The sequence below is a fragment of the Leucopleurus acutus genome (assembly GCF_964270905.1).
Source record: "Leucopleurus acutus genome assembly, chromosome: 16".
NCBI lineage: Eukaryota > Metazoa > Chordata > Mammalia > Artiodactyla > Delphinidae > Leucopleurus > Leucopleurus acutus.
In genome coordinates this window covers 34,966,795-34,982,212 of record NC_139158.1, presented here as the reverse complement: position 1 = coordinate 34,982,212, position 15,418 = coordinate 34,966,795, and the positions used below count along the sequence as shown (strand labels likewise).

The following is a 15,418-nucleotide window of genomic DNA, read 5'->3' as shown; positions in this document are numbered from 1 at the left end:
TTCAGGGGTTTATTTGTAGAAGGCACCCATTGGGTAAGATCTCACTTTGGAGTTGGTGAACTGGGGTGGAGACATGCAGAGAAGCCCCTCATTACCACTGTATCCCCTGTGTGATGGTGTCTGTTACAAAGCAGTCCTGAGGCCAAGAAGGGAGAGGCTCACTCAGACATGAACTGAAGGCGCAGCCCAGCCACTGCCCAAAAGCAAGAGAGTCACTGGCCCAGTTTCCAAGCCCAGGCCAGTGACGCCAAGTGGACCCCTCCCTCACACTCCAGGATCCATGCCGCCAGGAGGAGACTGGGGTCTATCCAAGCAGAAGCTGAAGGAGTCATAAAAAATAACTGTTCAGGCAGGGGAACCAAGGAAAAGGTGGCTCCACAAATCTGAACCTCCTGACGTGGCCCCTTGATCCCGTACAGTTGGCAGAACAGACAGAACCACACGAACCCCACACCCCAACATGGCCCAGGTGGCAGGGAGCCCCACAGACGCCAGCATCCCTGATGCCCGGGAGGAGGCGAGCACCCGCTCCAGCAGAGACTCAGAACTCACCCCAAGAATCTGCACAGAGACTAGTGGGTCTAGGAAACACACCACACAGAAGAGAGACGTGGGTAAAGACCAGGCACAGATGGTTTCACAGGGAATCCTTCAAAGACCACATGGGGGGCTTCCCTGGTGGTCCAGTGGTAAAGAATCCGCCTTCCAATGCAGGGGATGCGGGTTCGATCCCTGGTCAGGGAACTAAGATCCCATGTGCTGCTGGGCAGCTAAGCCCATGCGCCTCAACTACTGAACCCGCACTTGCGTGCTGCAAACTACAGAGCCTATACGCCCTGGAGCCCACGTACCCCAACTAGAGAGAAGCCCGTGTGTTGCAATGACAGATCCCACGTGACGCAACTAAGGCCCGACGCACCCCCACCAAAAAAAAAAAAAAAAAAGACCACATGGGACCAATGCTACATAAATTGTTCTAGAGCACAGAAAAGAAGGGAAACTTTCCAGTTCTTTTTATGAAGTATAATATTGAGACCTATAACTGATAAAGATAGACAAAAGAAAATCACAGACCAACATCACTTATGAATATCCATACAAAATTAATCAACATTAGCAAACAGAATCTAGAACCACATTAAGAAAAGAGTACACCAAGTGGGATTTATGCCAAGAATGTAAAGTTGGTTCATTATTAAGAAATTCATTAACATAATATACTGTGTTAATAGATCTAAGGAGAAAATTCACAATCATCTCCATAGATGTTGAAAACACCTTTGACAAAATTCAGCACTTATCCTATAAAAACATTCAAGAATACAGGAAATGACAAATACTTTCTTAACATGATAACATATATGCAGACTTTACTCTGCAAGCCAGCATCTTACTTTTTTAAAACAAAACATTTATTTTTTATTCTTTATTTTCATTTATATTTTTTATTTTTTGGCCGCACCACATAGCACACGGATTCTTAGTTCCCCAAACAGGAATCGAACCCGCGCCCCCTGCAGTAGAAGTGTGGAGTCTTAACCACTGGACTGCCAGGGAAGTCCCAAGCCAGCATCATACTTAACGTGGCATTTCTGCTAAGATCAGGGCCAAAGTGAATGCCCATTACCTCACCTCATTCAACGGGGAACTAGAGGGATTAGTGAGTGCGATGAAAGCAAAGAAATCTGAGGTACAAAAATCAGGAAAAAAGTAGTAAATCTGTCTCTATTTGCAGGTTTTATGGCAGTGTACCTGGAAAACCCTAGAGAACAGATAAATAAAACGAATTCAGACAATGAAAGAATTCAATAAGGCAGGAGGCGGTAGAACTGTGGACAGACAGCAGTCGCCTTCCTCTGCACAGACAACAAGCCGTCCAAGGCTATGATGGCAGCATTAAGAGGGATAATGCGTTTACAACAGCAATGACAAAAATCAGACCCTCAGGAATAAACTTCAGGTATATGCAAAATGTATTTGAGGAAAAATTTAAAACCCTCTTGCAAGACACGGAAGTACACTTGAACAAAAGGACGTCCCTTGGTCCTAGGGCGACTCAACAACACAGCAGTTCATTTGTACATTTGCCACAGTCACAAAAATATCAGCACGCTGTTTTTAAGGAGCTAGACAAGTTGATGCTCAAGTTCACACAGAAAAGCAAGTGCCAGGAAACACTGGAGAAGGAAAGCCACGAGGAGGGCCGGCCCCACCAGGTGGCAAAACATGTCAGAGAAAGCCTCTGTCATTTACACAGTGTGGGTCTGTGTGTGCAGAGTCCAGTGGAACAGAACAGGCAGTCCAGAAACAGACCTGAATGCAAACAGAAATTCAGAATATACGGTAAAGATCACTAGGTCAAAAATAGACTTCTAAACACATGATGCTAGGACAACGGGGCAGCTGTTTGGAAAAAACCATCCGTGAAAATACATTGTGAATGGATCAGAGATCTACATGGAGAAATGAAACCATACACATACTAGAGGAAAACATGGGCAATTTGTTGTACAACCAGGGCATAGGGCAAGATTTTCTGTGACTTAGAACCCAGAGGCAATAAACGGATGAATTTGACTACATAAAATTTAAACATCTGGGGCTTCCCTGGTGGTGCAGTGGTTGAGAGTCTGCCTGCCGATGCAGGGGACACGGGTTCGTGCCCCAGTCCGGGAAGATCTCACATGCCGCGGAGCGGCTGGGCCTGTGAGCCATGGTCGCTAAGCCTGCGCATCTGGAGCCTGTGCTCCGCAACGGGAGAGGCCACAACAGTGAGAGGCCCGCGTACCGCAAAAAAAAAAAAAAAAAAAAAAAGAATTAAAACATCTGCATGGCAACAAACAGCACAAGCAAAGTCAAGAAACAAAAACCAGAGTGATCCCCTCTGTGAGCTGCCCTCCTCCTCCCTGTCCTTCCCATCCTCAGCCTGGCAGTCCCACCCTACATTCTACACCCTCTCCCCTCAGCCCGGGTCCTGGCCAGGCTCCAGGAGCCAAAGGGGAGGAGGGGACGCCAGCAGAGGCCTGGCCGCAGATGCAGGTACCTGGGCTCCGGTAGAGGCTCTTAGGCAGAGAAGGTGAGTGAGCGTCTATCAGCCCCACAATCTTCATGTGTCCATACTGCTTGGCCAGCATCCGGGCTGTGGCTCCACTGTGGTCTCTTGTGTCCACTTTGACTCCCTGTGAAAGTTTGTGAAAGAAGAGTTAGGAACCTCGCCCACAAAGCAGCCTCGCTTCGGGGCTGCAGACCCTGGAGGAGAGGGAGGGCGCGGGCATCTTCCTGACAAGCCTTCCTGCGAGAAAGTGGGGAAGGCAATCTATCTATCTATCTATCATCTATCTATCTATCTATGGCTGCGTTGGGTCATCGTTGCTGCACAGGCTTTCTTTTTAGTTGCAGCAAGTGGGGGCTACTCTTTGTTGCGGTGCGCAGGCCTCTCATTAAGGTGGCTTCTCTTGCTGTGGAGCATGGGCCCTAGGTGCACAGGCTTCAGTAGTTGTGGCACATGGGCTCAGTAGTTGTGGCTCATGGGCTCTAGAGCGCCGGCTCAGTAGTTGTGGTGCACGGGGCTAGTTGCTCCGCAGCATGTGGGATCTTCCCAGACCCAGGCTCGAACCCATCTCCCCTGCATTGGTAGGCAGATTCTTAACCACTGCACCACCAGGGCAGCCCCGGGAAGGCGCTTCTTAGTGACAAGAGTCGGAGGCACCTGGCTGGCTCTGACGCTGCAGACACACACTGAATGGGGAGCATGTGTCCCACTCACTGCACCTCTCTTCACACAGAGAAAACTGGAGACAACAGATTCACTGGAGGGCCAGCCTTTAAAAACCATAATCAGATTGGGAGCACCACCCTTCTGAAACAGAATTCGGTAACTTTTACCCAAAGCCCTAAAAAGTACTTATCGTCTTCAACACAACAGTTCCACTTCCACACCACATATCTACAATAACAAAAACCCAGAGACAACTTAAGTGCTCAGGGGGGTGGAGAGTCAGCTATGTTACTGCCATAAGTGCTGGCATTTACAAATAACAAAATTATAACCAAGATTTAAAAAGGACCACGATACAAAACTGTATATATACATTACAACTGCGACAAAACAAAAAAGTATACAGAAAGTAATACTGGAAGGAGATATGCCCAAACTGTTAGTATTATTTTTAAGCAGTAAGATAATGGGGATTTTTCACATCTTCCTAATCTTCTATATTTTCTAAATTTACTACTATGAGCACGTTTACTTTTTTTTTTTTTTTTGCGGTAGGCGGGCCTCTCACTGTTGGGGCCTCTCCCGTTGTGGAGCACAGGCTCCGGACATGCAGGCTCAGCGGCCATGGCTCACGGGCCTAGCCGCTCCGTGGCATGTGGGATCTTCCCAGACCGGGGCACGAACCCGTGTCCCCTGCATCGGCAGGCGGACTCTCAACCACTGCGCCACCAGAGAAGCCCAGCATGTTTACTTTTGAAAACTGGAAAAGCCCAATAAGCGTTCCATTTTGAAAGCTTCAACCATGCAGCCTCGTAGTTGATGGTGGGACTATAAGCCCATGCTCTGGAGGGCAAATCAGCAAGAGAGAGTTGAAACCTGAAAAGTGTGCATGCCCTATGACCCAGAAATTCCACTTCTGGGAATTTAACCTCAGGAAATAATGAAGGATATACACTCACATTTAGGATCTTCCCTGAAGCATTTAGCATAGTGAGAACTGAAAAGAACTAGTTCACTAGGGGATTAGTGAAATAAGTGAGAACACATAAAATGGAACACCACCCACCCACTTACGTGACGGGGCCAAGTATACGTACAAACCCAGGCAGGTGTGCACAAGACATCGTTAAGAAAAAAAAGCATATTACAAAACATTCTGTATAATGGAATTCCACTTTGACTTAAAATATTTATCCATAAAAAACTAGGATACTTGAGAATTCCCTCGCAGTCCAGTGATTAAGACTCGGGCTTTCAGTGCCGTGGACCTGGGTTCGATCCCTGGTTGAGGAACTAAGATCCCATAAGCTGCACGGTGCGGAAAAAAAAAAACAAAAAAAAAACTAAGACACTCAACAATATGTTAATGTGTGCTATCTCTGGGTGATGGTATTATGAGTGATTTTTGCTTTCGGTTTGCTTAAATATACTTTCTAATTCTTTTATAGCAAGTATATATCGCTTGTATAGTAAATATTTACATATGTACTTTTTTTACCCTATTTTAGAAAACTATGATCAACTGACAGTCTTGATTGAGCCCAGTACAGAAGGTGATTATCACACTTCCCTCTGGTAGGAAAAAAACCACATTTGTACAAGAGCCTAATTGAGCTTTACTTTCTATAATCCCCAACTTTCCAGAGCTCTGGTTAGAAATCAGCAATGAAACCTTCAGCCTTAAAAGATCATTTCAGGGGAATGGCAGGAGGGAAAATTGGATGAAGGTGGCCAAAAGGCACAACATCCTGGGGGGAGGGGCAAAATAGGGGTAGGGGATTAAGAGGTACAAACTATTACGTAAAAATAAATAAGCTACAAGGATATATTGTACAAACAGGGAATATAACCAATATTTTATAACTATAAATGGATATAACTTTTTAGTTTTTTTTGGCTACACATCGCAGCTTGCGGGATATTAGTTCTCTGACCAGGGATTGAAGTGGGGTCCCCGGCAGTGGAAGGACGGAGTCCTAACTACTGGACTGCCAGGGAAGTCCCTAAATGCAGTATAACCTTAAAAAATTGTGAATCACTATGTTGTATACCTGTAACATATAATATTGTACACCAACTACATCTCAATGAAAAATTTTAAAAAGGCACAAACTTCCAGTTGTAAGTAGAAACTAGGGATGTAATGTACAACATTATGACCACGGTTAACACTGCTATGTGTTATATAGGAAAGTTGTTAAGAGAGTAAATCCAAAGAGTTATCATCACAAGGAGACATATGTATATAGATATTTGTATCTATATGAGATCATGGATATAAACTAAACTTATTGTGGTAAGCATTTCATGATATACAGAGATCAAATAATTATGCTGTACACCTTAAACAGTGATGTATATCAATTATATCTCAATAAAGCTGAAAAAAAGATAATTTCTAGTTTCAGTTTGATAGAAGGACCCAAAGGTTTCAACCAGAAAAACAATACCATCTTTACTGAAGGATTTTTTCTTTTTTTTGGCTACGCTATGGGGTTTGTAGGATCTTCTTAGTTCCTCGACCAGGGATCGAACCCGCACCCCCTGCATTGGAAGCATGGAGTCTTAACCACTAGACTGCCAGGGAAGTCCCTGAAGGATTTTAACTAATATCTTTTTTTTTTTTTTTGCAGTACGCGGGCCTCTCACTGTTGTGGCCTCTCCCGTTGCGGAGCACAGGCTCCAGATGCGCAGGCTTAGCGACCATGGCTCACAGGCCCAGCCGCTCCGCAGCATGTGAGATCTTCCCGGACTGGGGCACGAACCCGTGTCCCCTACATCAGCAGGCGGACTCTCTACCACTGCGCCACCAGGGAAGCCCCACTAATATCTGTTTTTAAGCCTGGAAGACTTCAACTTCAGATTATACTAAAGGGAAAAAAGAGTAGTAACACTATTCCTTAGTGAGGAAGAAAACAGAACTGACAACAAGAAGGCTCCAAAGGAGAGGGAAGAAAATATTAGAATTTCCATCAATTTATTTATCCTTTAATTTTTTTTGTTTTTCTATTTTATAATGTACATAATATGTAACTAGAGAAGAACATGATGGAAGTTCATTTTAACTGACAGGAAGGTGGGATCACAAAGGTGAGAGGCCGTGAACCAGTGTGATGGCGGGGGGGCACTCCCCATGTGGAGGCCATGGCACCCTCAGCTCCCTCCTAGGAGAGGCGCAGCCCACCCTACATGGTCCTACCGGAAGGAGGGACATAGGGTACAAGGGAAGTGGCTGCAGCCCCTTCCTCCCCTGGCAAAGAGCACGGGGTGCCCGGCCTCCAAGTGTGGAGCCTGACTAAGGTCAGGGGACTAGGTGGGCTCACCCATGACTGAGCAGGAGGAAATTTGCAGGGAATGAGGAGCATCCACACAGGGCCAGCCAGATGGCCACCCTAGCAAAGGAATGACCTGGCCCATCAGCCAAAAAGCAACCACCAGAACTGACCAGCCCCTTCCACTCCTGATTAGTGCACTGGGGGAGGCTCACTGTTGATTTCCTGAGTTTGATAACTGTATGTGATAATGAAAGAGAAAATTCTTGTTTTAGGAAAAACATACTAAAGTATTTAGGAGGGGGACTTCCCTGGTGGCAAAGTGGTTAAGAATCCACCTGCCCATGCAGGGGACATGGGTTAGATCCCTGGTCCCAGGAAGATCCCACATGCCGTGGAGCAGCTAAGCCCGTGTGCCACAACTACTGAGTCTGTGCTCTAGAGCATGCGAGCCACAACTACTGAGCCCACGTGCCACAACTACTGAAGCCTGGGTGCCTAGAGCCCATGCTCCGCAACAAGAGACGCCACCACAATGAGAAGCCCCACTTGCCACAACTAGAGAAAATCCGTGTGCAGCAACAAAGACCCAATGCAGCCAAAAAATGAAGAAAAAGAAAAAAAAGAAAATGGTTTAAAAAAAAAAAAAAGTATTTAGGAGGAAAAGGGCATTATGTCAGCAACTTACTTTCAAATGGTTCCAAAAAAGATAATAGGTATATAGACTGATAAAGAAAATGAAGTGAAATGCTAACATTTGGGGAATTCAGTGAAGGTATGCAAATTCTCTGTACTATTTTATAACATTTCTTTAAGTCTGAAATTGTTTCAAAGTTTAAAATTTAGAAAATTTTCCAAAATAAATCCAATACAATTTGTTTTCCCTACATACGAGTCGCCGACATACAATCTCAGACCCAGCCGGAGAGTAAAGGCACCAAGTGAGGGTGTAATCTGCACAGCACATAAATGATCAAAAGTCTGATTCTCTAACACGTTTTCCTTTTAAAAAATTATAACAGTAACTGTCCCTTATGGTCTCCACTTCTACCTTATTTAAGATCAGGCTCTAAGCTCAGAGGCAGAAGTTATGCTTTTCACAGCCAGGGCTCCCTGTCCCGCATCAATGCCTGTCCCTTTGCTACGTCTTAAGGAGGCCTAGTTCGTGTGAGTGGAACTACCTTCAAAGAATAATTATGTTCAGAAAAGGAAGCGCAGATGGCAAATAGATATATGAAAAGATGCTCAACCTCACGAGAAATCAGGGAAAGGCAAAAATCAACAGGAGACCACTCAGCTGATAGCAGGTACCAAGGGTTTTGAGGGGACAGGAGACACAAGCTATGAAACGCTGTCAGAGGTGTGCAAACTGGGACACCTACGGGGGGAAGCAAGGTACACTCTCTAGTGAAGATGCACCCAGCCTACACACCCAAAATTCTGCTTTGAAGAACATATCCTGATCTCCTAAAGAAATCCCTTCACATGTGCGCAAGAGGACAGGTAGAAAATGCTAACTGCAGCACTGATAGGAATAGCAAGATGGACATGACTTAGGGGTCCACTGACAAGGGAATGGAAAATATACTGTATTCATACATTCAATAAATACAGAGCTGATAAAATGAGTGAACCCCGTCTACATGTACCACACTGTGTTAAATGACACAGTCATTATATAAATATATAACATATAAATAAATATATTATTTATATAAATCTTTAAAATATATAAAATAAGTCTACATGCTGCTTAAGGACACACAGCATGTGATGAGAGTATAAAGTCAGGGACAGGAAAGGTACAGACCAACATCTGGATAGTGGTTACCTCTGGATTCATGTGGATTAGTTGTATTAATATTATCTCTGTACTACTTTGAATGTTTAAACTACTTCATAATTTTTTTTATAAATTTATTATTTTTATTTATTTATTTTTGGTTGTGTTGGTCTTCGTTGCTGCACGTGGGCTTTCTCTAGTTGCGGCGATCAGGGGCTACTCTTCATTGCAGTGCGCGGGCTTCTCATTGCAGTGGCTTCTCTCATTGTGGAGCAGGGGTTCTAGGCACGTGGGCTTCAGTAGTTGCAGCACGTGGGCTCAGTAGTTGTAGCTCATGGGCTCTAGAGCACAGGCTCAGTAGTTGTGGCGCACGGGCTTAGTTGCTCCGTGGCATGTGGGATCTTCCCAGACCAGGGATTGAACCCTTGTCTGCTGCATTGGCAGGCAGATTCTCAACCACTGCGCCACCAGGGAAACCCCAACTTCATAATTTAAGAGTCATAATGCTTATTGCTGTAGACACCGTTCAAGTTGGTACAACTTGCTCTTTGGATAGCTATTTGGCAACATCCACGTTATGGCTACATCCAAAACTTCTTAGGCTACATCCAAAACTTAGGCTACATCCAAAACTTCTACCTTTAGTACCGAACTGTAGAGACATCCAAAACTTAGGCTACATCCAAAACTTCTACCTTTAGTACCGAACTGTAGAGATGTGGTCGCACAAGTGTGTGGAGAAGTATGTGTGCAGATATCCCGCACAGCACTGTGCATGATGGCAAATACAACTTGATTCTATCTGCAGACCACTGTTAGAGAAACTGATTCATCCCTACAAGGGAGTGCTATGCTGCCATACAAGAGAGAAAAGAGCTTTATATCTACTGATATAGAACAATCCAGGATAGACAAGTTTAAAAAAAAAAAACACAGGATTTCCCTGATGGCACAGTGGTTAAGAATCCACCTGCCAATGCAGGGGACGCAGGTTCACTCCCTGGTCAGGGAACTAAGATCCCACATGCCACGGGGCAACTAAGCCCACGTGCCGCAACTACTAGCCTGTGAGCCACAACTACTGAGCCTGTGTGCCACAACTAGAGAGCCCTCACACCACAGCTACTGAGCCCATGAACTCTGGAGCCCATGCGCCACAACTAGAGAGAAGCCCACGTGCCACAACTAAGACCCAACACAGCCATAAATAAATAAATAAATATGACAATTCATAAAAGAAATACAAATGGTCAATAAATATGTTTTAAAATGTTCACTCTCACTAATAAGTACAAACCAAAACAAGATGCCACTTTTCTCCTACCAAACTGGCAAAACTTTACGATGGTAACATCTAGGGCTGGTGAGGATGTGAGAAAATGGGCATCGTCATGTATTACTGGTGGGAAGGACAAGAGAGACATCTGTTTAGTGGGAATTTGTTAGAACTTACTAAATATTTCCCCCGTTGAACTTTTTAAACAACTTTATTAAGATATAATTCTTCTACCATGCAATTCATCCACTTACAGTTTACACTTCAATAGTGGACAACCACCACCACAATTTCAGAACATTTTCATCACCCTGAAAAGAAATCCTGTACCTCCTCCCAGCCCTAGGCAACCACTAATCTACTGGTCTCCACAGATACGCTTATTCTGAACATTTCATACAAAAGGAATAATACAATATTCAGCCTTTGTATCTGGCTTCTCTCACCTAGCATATTTTCAAAGTCTATTCAGGTTGTAGCACGGGGAAGTACTTCACTCCTTCTTATGGCCAATTAATATTCCATTGTATGCATGTAACAATTTTATTTATCCACTTATGGACATTTGGGTTCTTTTCACCATTTGACTATTACAAACAATACTGTTATGGACATTTATGTACAGGATTTTGCCTGGACCTGTTTTCAGTTCTCTTGGGTATATACCTAGGAGTGGTATATATCCAAGTGCTGGGTCATATGGTAACTCTATGCTTAACTGTTTGAGGAACTACCAGAATGTTTTCCAAAGAGGCTGCATCATTTTTCATTTACAGCAGTGTATGAGGGTTCCAATTTCTCCACGTCATTACCATCTCTTGTTATTGTCTTTTTTTTATTTATATTATTATTTTCCTGGTTGTTTTGATTTGCCATTTTCCCTGATGACTAATGGTGTCAAGCATTTTTCCATGTGCTTATTGGCCATTTGTGTATCTTCTTTAGAGATGTATCTTTTCAGGTCCTTTGTCCATCTTTTTATTGTCTTTTAATTTAACTGCCCTGTTTTTTTTCTTAAATTAATTAATTTATTTATTTTTGGCTGCTTTGGGTCTTCATTGCCACGTATCGGCTTTCTCTAGTTGCAAAGAGTGGGGGCTACTCTTCGTTGCGGTGCACATGCTTCTCACCACGGTGGCTTCTCTTGTTGCAGAGCACGGGCTCTAGGCACGTGGGTTTCAGTAGTTGTGGCACGTGCACTCAGTAATTGTGGCTCGCAGGCTCTAGAGCGCAGGCTCAGTAGTTGTGGTGCACGGGTTTAGTTGCTCCATGGCATGTGGGACCTTCCCAGACCAGGGCTCAAACCAGTGTCCCCTGCGTTGGCAGGCAGATTCTTATTAACCACTGCACCATCAGGGAAGCCCTAATTGCCTTTTTATTAGGACCTATTAAGTTCAAAATGTGAGCACCAGCAATCCCTCTTGTAGAAATACAGCATACAGAAATAACTGCATGCGTGCTAAAGCTGTGTGTGCCAAGATATTCCCTGGAGCACTGCTTACAATTGCAAAATGTTAGAAACCTAAATTTCTACTAATAAGGAACTGACTGAACTAACTATGGCATGGATACTGCATGGAATACCATACAAAGGTAAGATGTCTATGGCATATTATTTTTTAGAAGCTGCAGATCAAATACACAGTAGAATCCCACTTTGTTCAAAACAAAAAGCCATGTGTTCGCAGGTGTCTACAGACATACTTTCTCAGCAGAGGAAAATCCTGGGTCTCTTTAACAACCAACTGGGCATCTTGTGGGGGAACAGGGGGCGGGTGGAAAAGGTAGGAAGATCTTTGCCTCCTTATTCTATATAAATTTTTTAAGTGATGGGATGATGAGTGCTATTTACTGTTTTAAAATTTTTTCCATACTTTTCAAATAATACTATTTTTAAAATTATTACAGGAATAGGTGTCTATAGTTGCTTACCACTGTACCCCTAATGCCTAAGCACCACTCAGCACTTGGCATCAACAGATACTCAATGAAAATGTGTTGAATAAACAGATGAAGAGCAGTTATTTCTGTGTAGGAGAAAGTTCTGTTACAGTTTATTCCTCAGTGATATGATGCCTCACTTGCTGTGACTAAATTATAAGCTAATAAACAGGGTCACTTACATGATTCAGAAAATACTGCACGATTATTTCATGGCCAGCGGCAGCCGCTTCCATCAAAGGAGTGAATCCATATACGGGCTCCCTGCAAGATCGAGACTGCAGTCAGATGATGAGCAGAGGAAGCTCTGGGGGGCAGAAGCTTGCCTGCTGCAGACAAAACCTCAGTGACGCAAAGTCACCCATCCCTAAGCCTAGAGGGCTCCCTGAACGGGGAGAGATGAGAAAGTGACTATCAACACATCAGTCCCGTGGTTTCTACCCCAGGTCTAGTCTTTTGTTCCTAAGACAATCTGTTTCCCATCTTCACTCCTTCTTAGCTGTTTCCCCCCCTGCTATGGCCTGAATCTCTACTTAATCACAGCAAAAAGTAGCTGTCGCCCTTCACTGCTCACAGACAGCTAGCACCTCCTCTCCACCTATCCAGATATCCTACATTTTGAGATCAACATCCTCTAGGAACCCTTCCAGGAGCTCCAGGACTAACCATCTCCTGCCCTCACTACACCTAATGCTTGCTTACGGCTAACTCAGTGCCCTCTTCAGAGTGCCACCCCCACCAAGCCCTCACTGGTTTCACCTGGGCTAGAAGACAGGAAGCAAGCTAACCACTGGTTTTCATCCGTTCGAAGACACACACTTTTCACATTTTAGCATCGCTGAAGTCAGAATGTCAGTAAATGAAATGCATTTTAATTAGGAGCATTTTTTTTCTTTCTTAATGGCCTGTAAACCTACAGTGTGTTACAACGGCTGATACCAGCCAGGGTGTGCAGTGTCAGGTGAATGCTGGGTTGAAAGAGGATTATCATGGTGACATGCTTTAGACAACAACCCTACTTCCAGCTTATATTTAAAACTCATGACTGTTTTCAAAGTATTACCTCACCTGATACATACAGAAGGCAAGAAAGCTAAAGGGATTTAGCATTTAATGCATGTCAATTCAGTGCCACACACTATGTTAGGCACCTGTTAAATGACAGAACATGTAATTCTTCTAACAGTTCTATGACATGGGCATTGCCATCCTGTTTTCAGATAAAGGAAATAAGGCACAGAGAACTTAAAATGTTGCACACAATGCCACCTGACAGATGCATGAGAAAGCTAGGACGATCCCCATGCCTCCACGCCTCGGCAGGACTGTCCCCTCCGTCCCTTTGTCTTGAGCCTGTCAAACCAAGGCAGGGGCTCCCTGCACCCCAGCCTCTAGCTGCCTCGCCAGTTGCCCTACTCAGAGTCAGACATGACCACCTCCCTCCTGCGGCCACTTAAGACCTCGTAATCACCTCACATTGGCGTTCGCTCCACTGTCCAAAAGGAACTTGACCATCTGCTGGTGCCCAGCACTGGTGCAATGGAAGAGGGCAGTCCAGCCTTGAATGTCCTTCATTTCTAGCTCAGCACCTTGCTTCAAGAAAACACAGAATGCTCATTAAGGCCGCGTCTCCTCTGCGCAGGGTGGGCGCCCTCCAAGCCATCACGCTGAAAGAATCGAAGTGATTACCCGAGCACACGCACGCTACAGGGGCCTGCAGTGGTTCACGTCTCTGCAGAGCGGCCGGGGGCCCCTCAGGTTTCTGGCCTGAGGCCCTCGTAGCTCACCTGGAGGAGGAAATAGGCGATGCTCTCGTTGCCACAGCTGGAAGCCAGCATCAGCGGAGTCTGCCCTTCCGGGGTCGGCACATTCACACTCACCCCCGCCTCGAGCAGCAGGTGCACGATGGTATCGTGTCCAATGTAGGAGGCATACATCAGCGGGGTCCAGCCACCACCATTCTTCTTATTCAAATCTAACTCTCTCCTAAACAAACGCAAGACATGCTAGACACGCCAGCCATCTCATAGGTGGGTTTTACCAAAGCCGGTGGCCAGGCCAGGCCAAGAGAAAGAGCAGGAAGTGCTGACAGGAAGCAGAGTCATATGCCACCCTGGACATCACTGGCGGGGAGGGGGGGGAGTGACTACACTTGCCGGACAACTGCCTTTGCAAACTCCCTCAAGTTTGCCTCCCTCCTCTGATTTTTCATTCTCATCTGCACCCTCCTCCTACCCTAAGGCCAGCAATTCTCTTTTTTGCTACCACCAGCTACATAGATGGTTCTCAACCACGGGAGATTTTGCCCCCAGGGGACAGTTGCCAAAGTCTGGAGACATTTTTGGTTGTCACAACTGGAGAGGGAAAAGCTACTGGCATCCAGTGGCCAGGGATGCTGCTCAACATCTTACAGTGCACAGGACGCCCCTCACAACAAAGAATGAGCTGGCCCAGGTTGTCAGTAGTGCCGAGGCCGAGAAACGCTGACCTGGAGCCTTGACTACCTCCCGCCAACAGACCAGTCTGCTAGTCCAGAACTTAGGGGAGAGGAAAGAGGAGGGGACTCAGACAGTGGACAATTTCTCCTTTGTCGTCCCACCCTACAGAAACATTCCTGGAAAAATCTGTGACCAAAGAATCCTGTCTTTCTCACTGATTTTCATTACAATTCTGGAAAAGCGTTTCCCACAGGAAAAACAATACAGGCTTCCCAACCCAGAGTTTGGGGTCGGGGGATGGAAGTAAGACCCACTTCCAGGAGCATCCTGCCTGTTTCACGCCCCCAGTCTTTCCTCCTCCACAATCCTTGCCTCCAGGGGAGGTACCAAGTGACAGTCGACCCACGCAGTTCGTGCCTCTCCTAGATACACACACTAAGCTACACCAGACAATTAGTTTCCATTCACCAGCACGTTTTACTGACCCTGGCTTTGGACCCAGGCAGCCATTTCCCAGGTCCTGATCCCAGGAATGCAGGGGTAGCCACTAGCCGGGAGAGCCACCTGGAGACCAGCCCATTCTCACCACACGCCGTCCCACATGGACAGGGAGGCGCCCCCACCACCACCCCTTAGCAGAGCGGCCCTGGGGCTCTGGCAACCCCCTTCAGCCGAATCCTCCCTTCTGACCCCTCCAAATCCCCCTCGGGTCCCCAGTGTGTTTACTGTGCACCAGCCTCCATCTCAGCAGGTGTCACAACCCCAATCAGAACACAAACACTTCCTAGAGCTGTTCTGGACTGTTCATTTTAACAGCACACCCGAAGGCTTAAAGGCTGTGAATGTTAAAGGAGCAGAACTACAGGTGGGGTCGTGGTGACCCTGTCGGGGGATGTGCTGCCTGCACACCTGCCCGGTACAGAAGTACCAACTGGCCAGATGCTCATAAGTGATGGCTACGACCTGGGAGCCAGAAACGGGGCTTCCACG

At 45.7% G+C, this 15,418-nt stretch overlaps 1 protein-coding gene across 4 annotated transcripts in view; it reads right to left on the bottom strand.

The window, feature by feature from the left end:
• Positions 1-15,418, bottom strand: part of ANKS3 (ankyrin repeat and sterile alpha motif domain containing 3) — a 30,393-nt gene that overhangs the window by 8,639 nt on the left and 6,336 nt on the right. For 3 of the 4 annotated variants that reach the window (XM_082857008.1, XM_082857007.1, XM_082857009.1), the window contains exons 3-6: positions 13,778-13,976; positions 13,462-13,583; positions 12,173-12,254; positions 3,044-3,179 (exon numbers count right to left, since the gene is read on the bottom strand). In XM_082857008.1, the coding sequence (XP_082713134.1) occupies positions 3,044-3,179; positions 12,173-12,254; positions 13,462-13,583; positions 13,778-13,976 (539 nt within the window). Of the gene's footprint in view, positions 1-3,043; positions 3,180-12,172; positions 12,255-13,461; positions 13,584-13,777; positions 13,977-15,418 lie in introns of those variants that run through there. The other variant, XM_082857010.1, reaches the window with a different exon arrangement.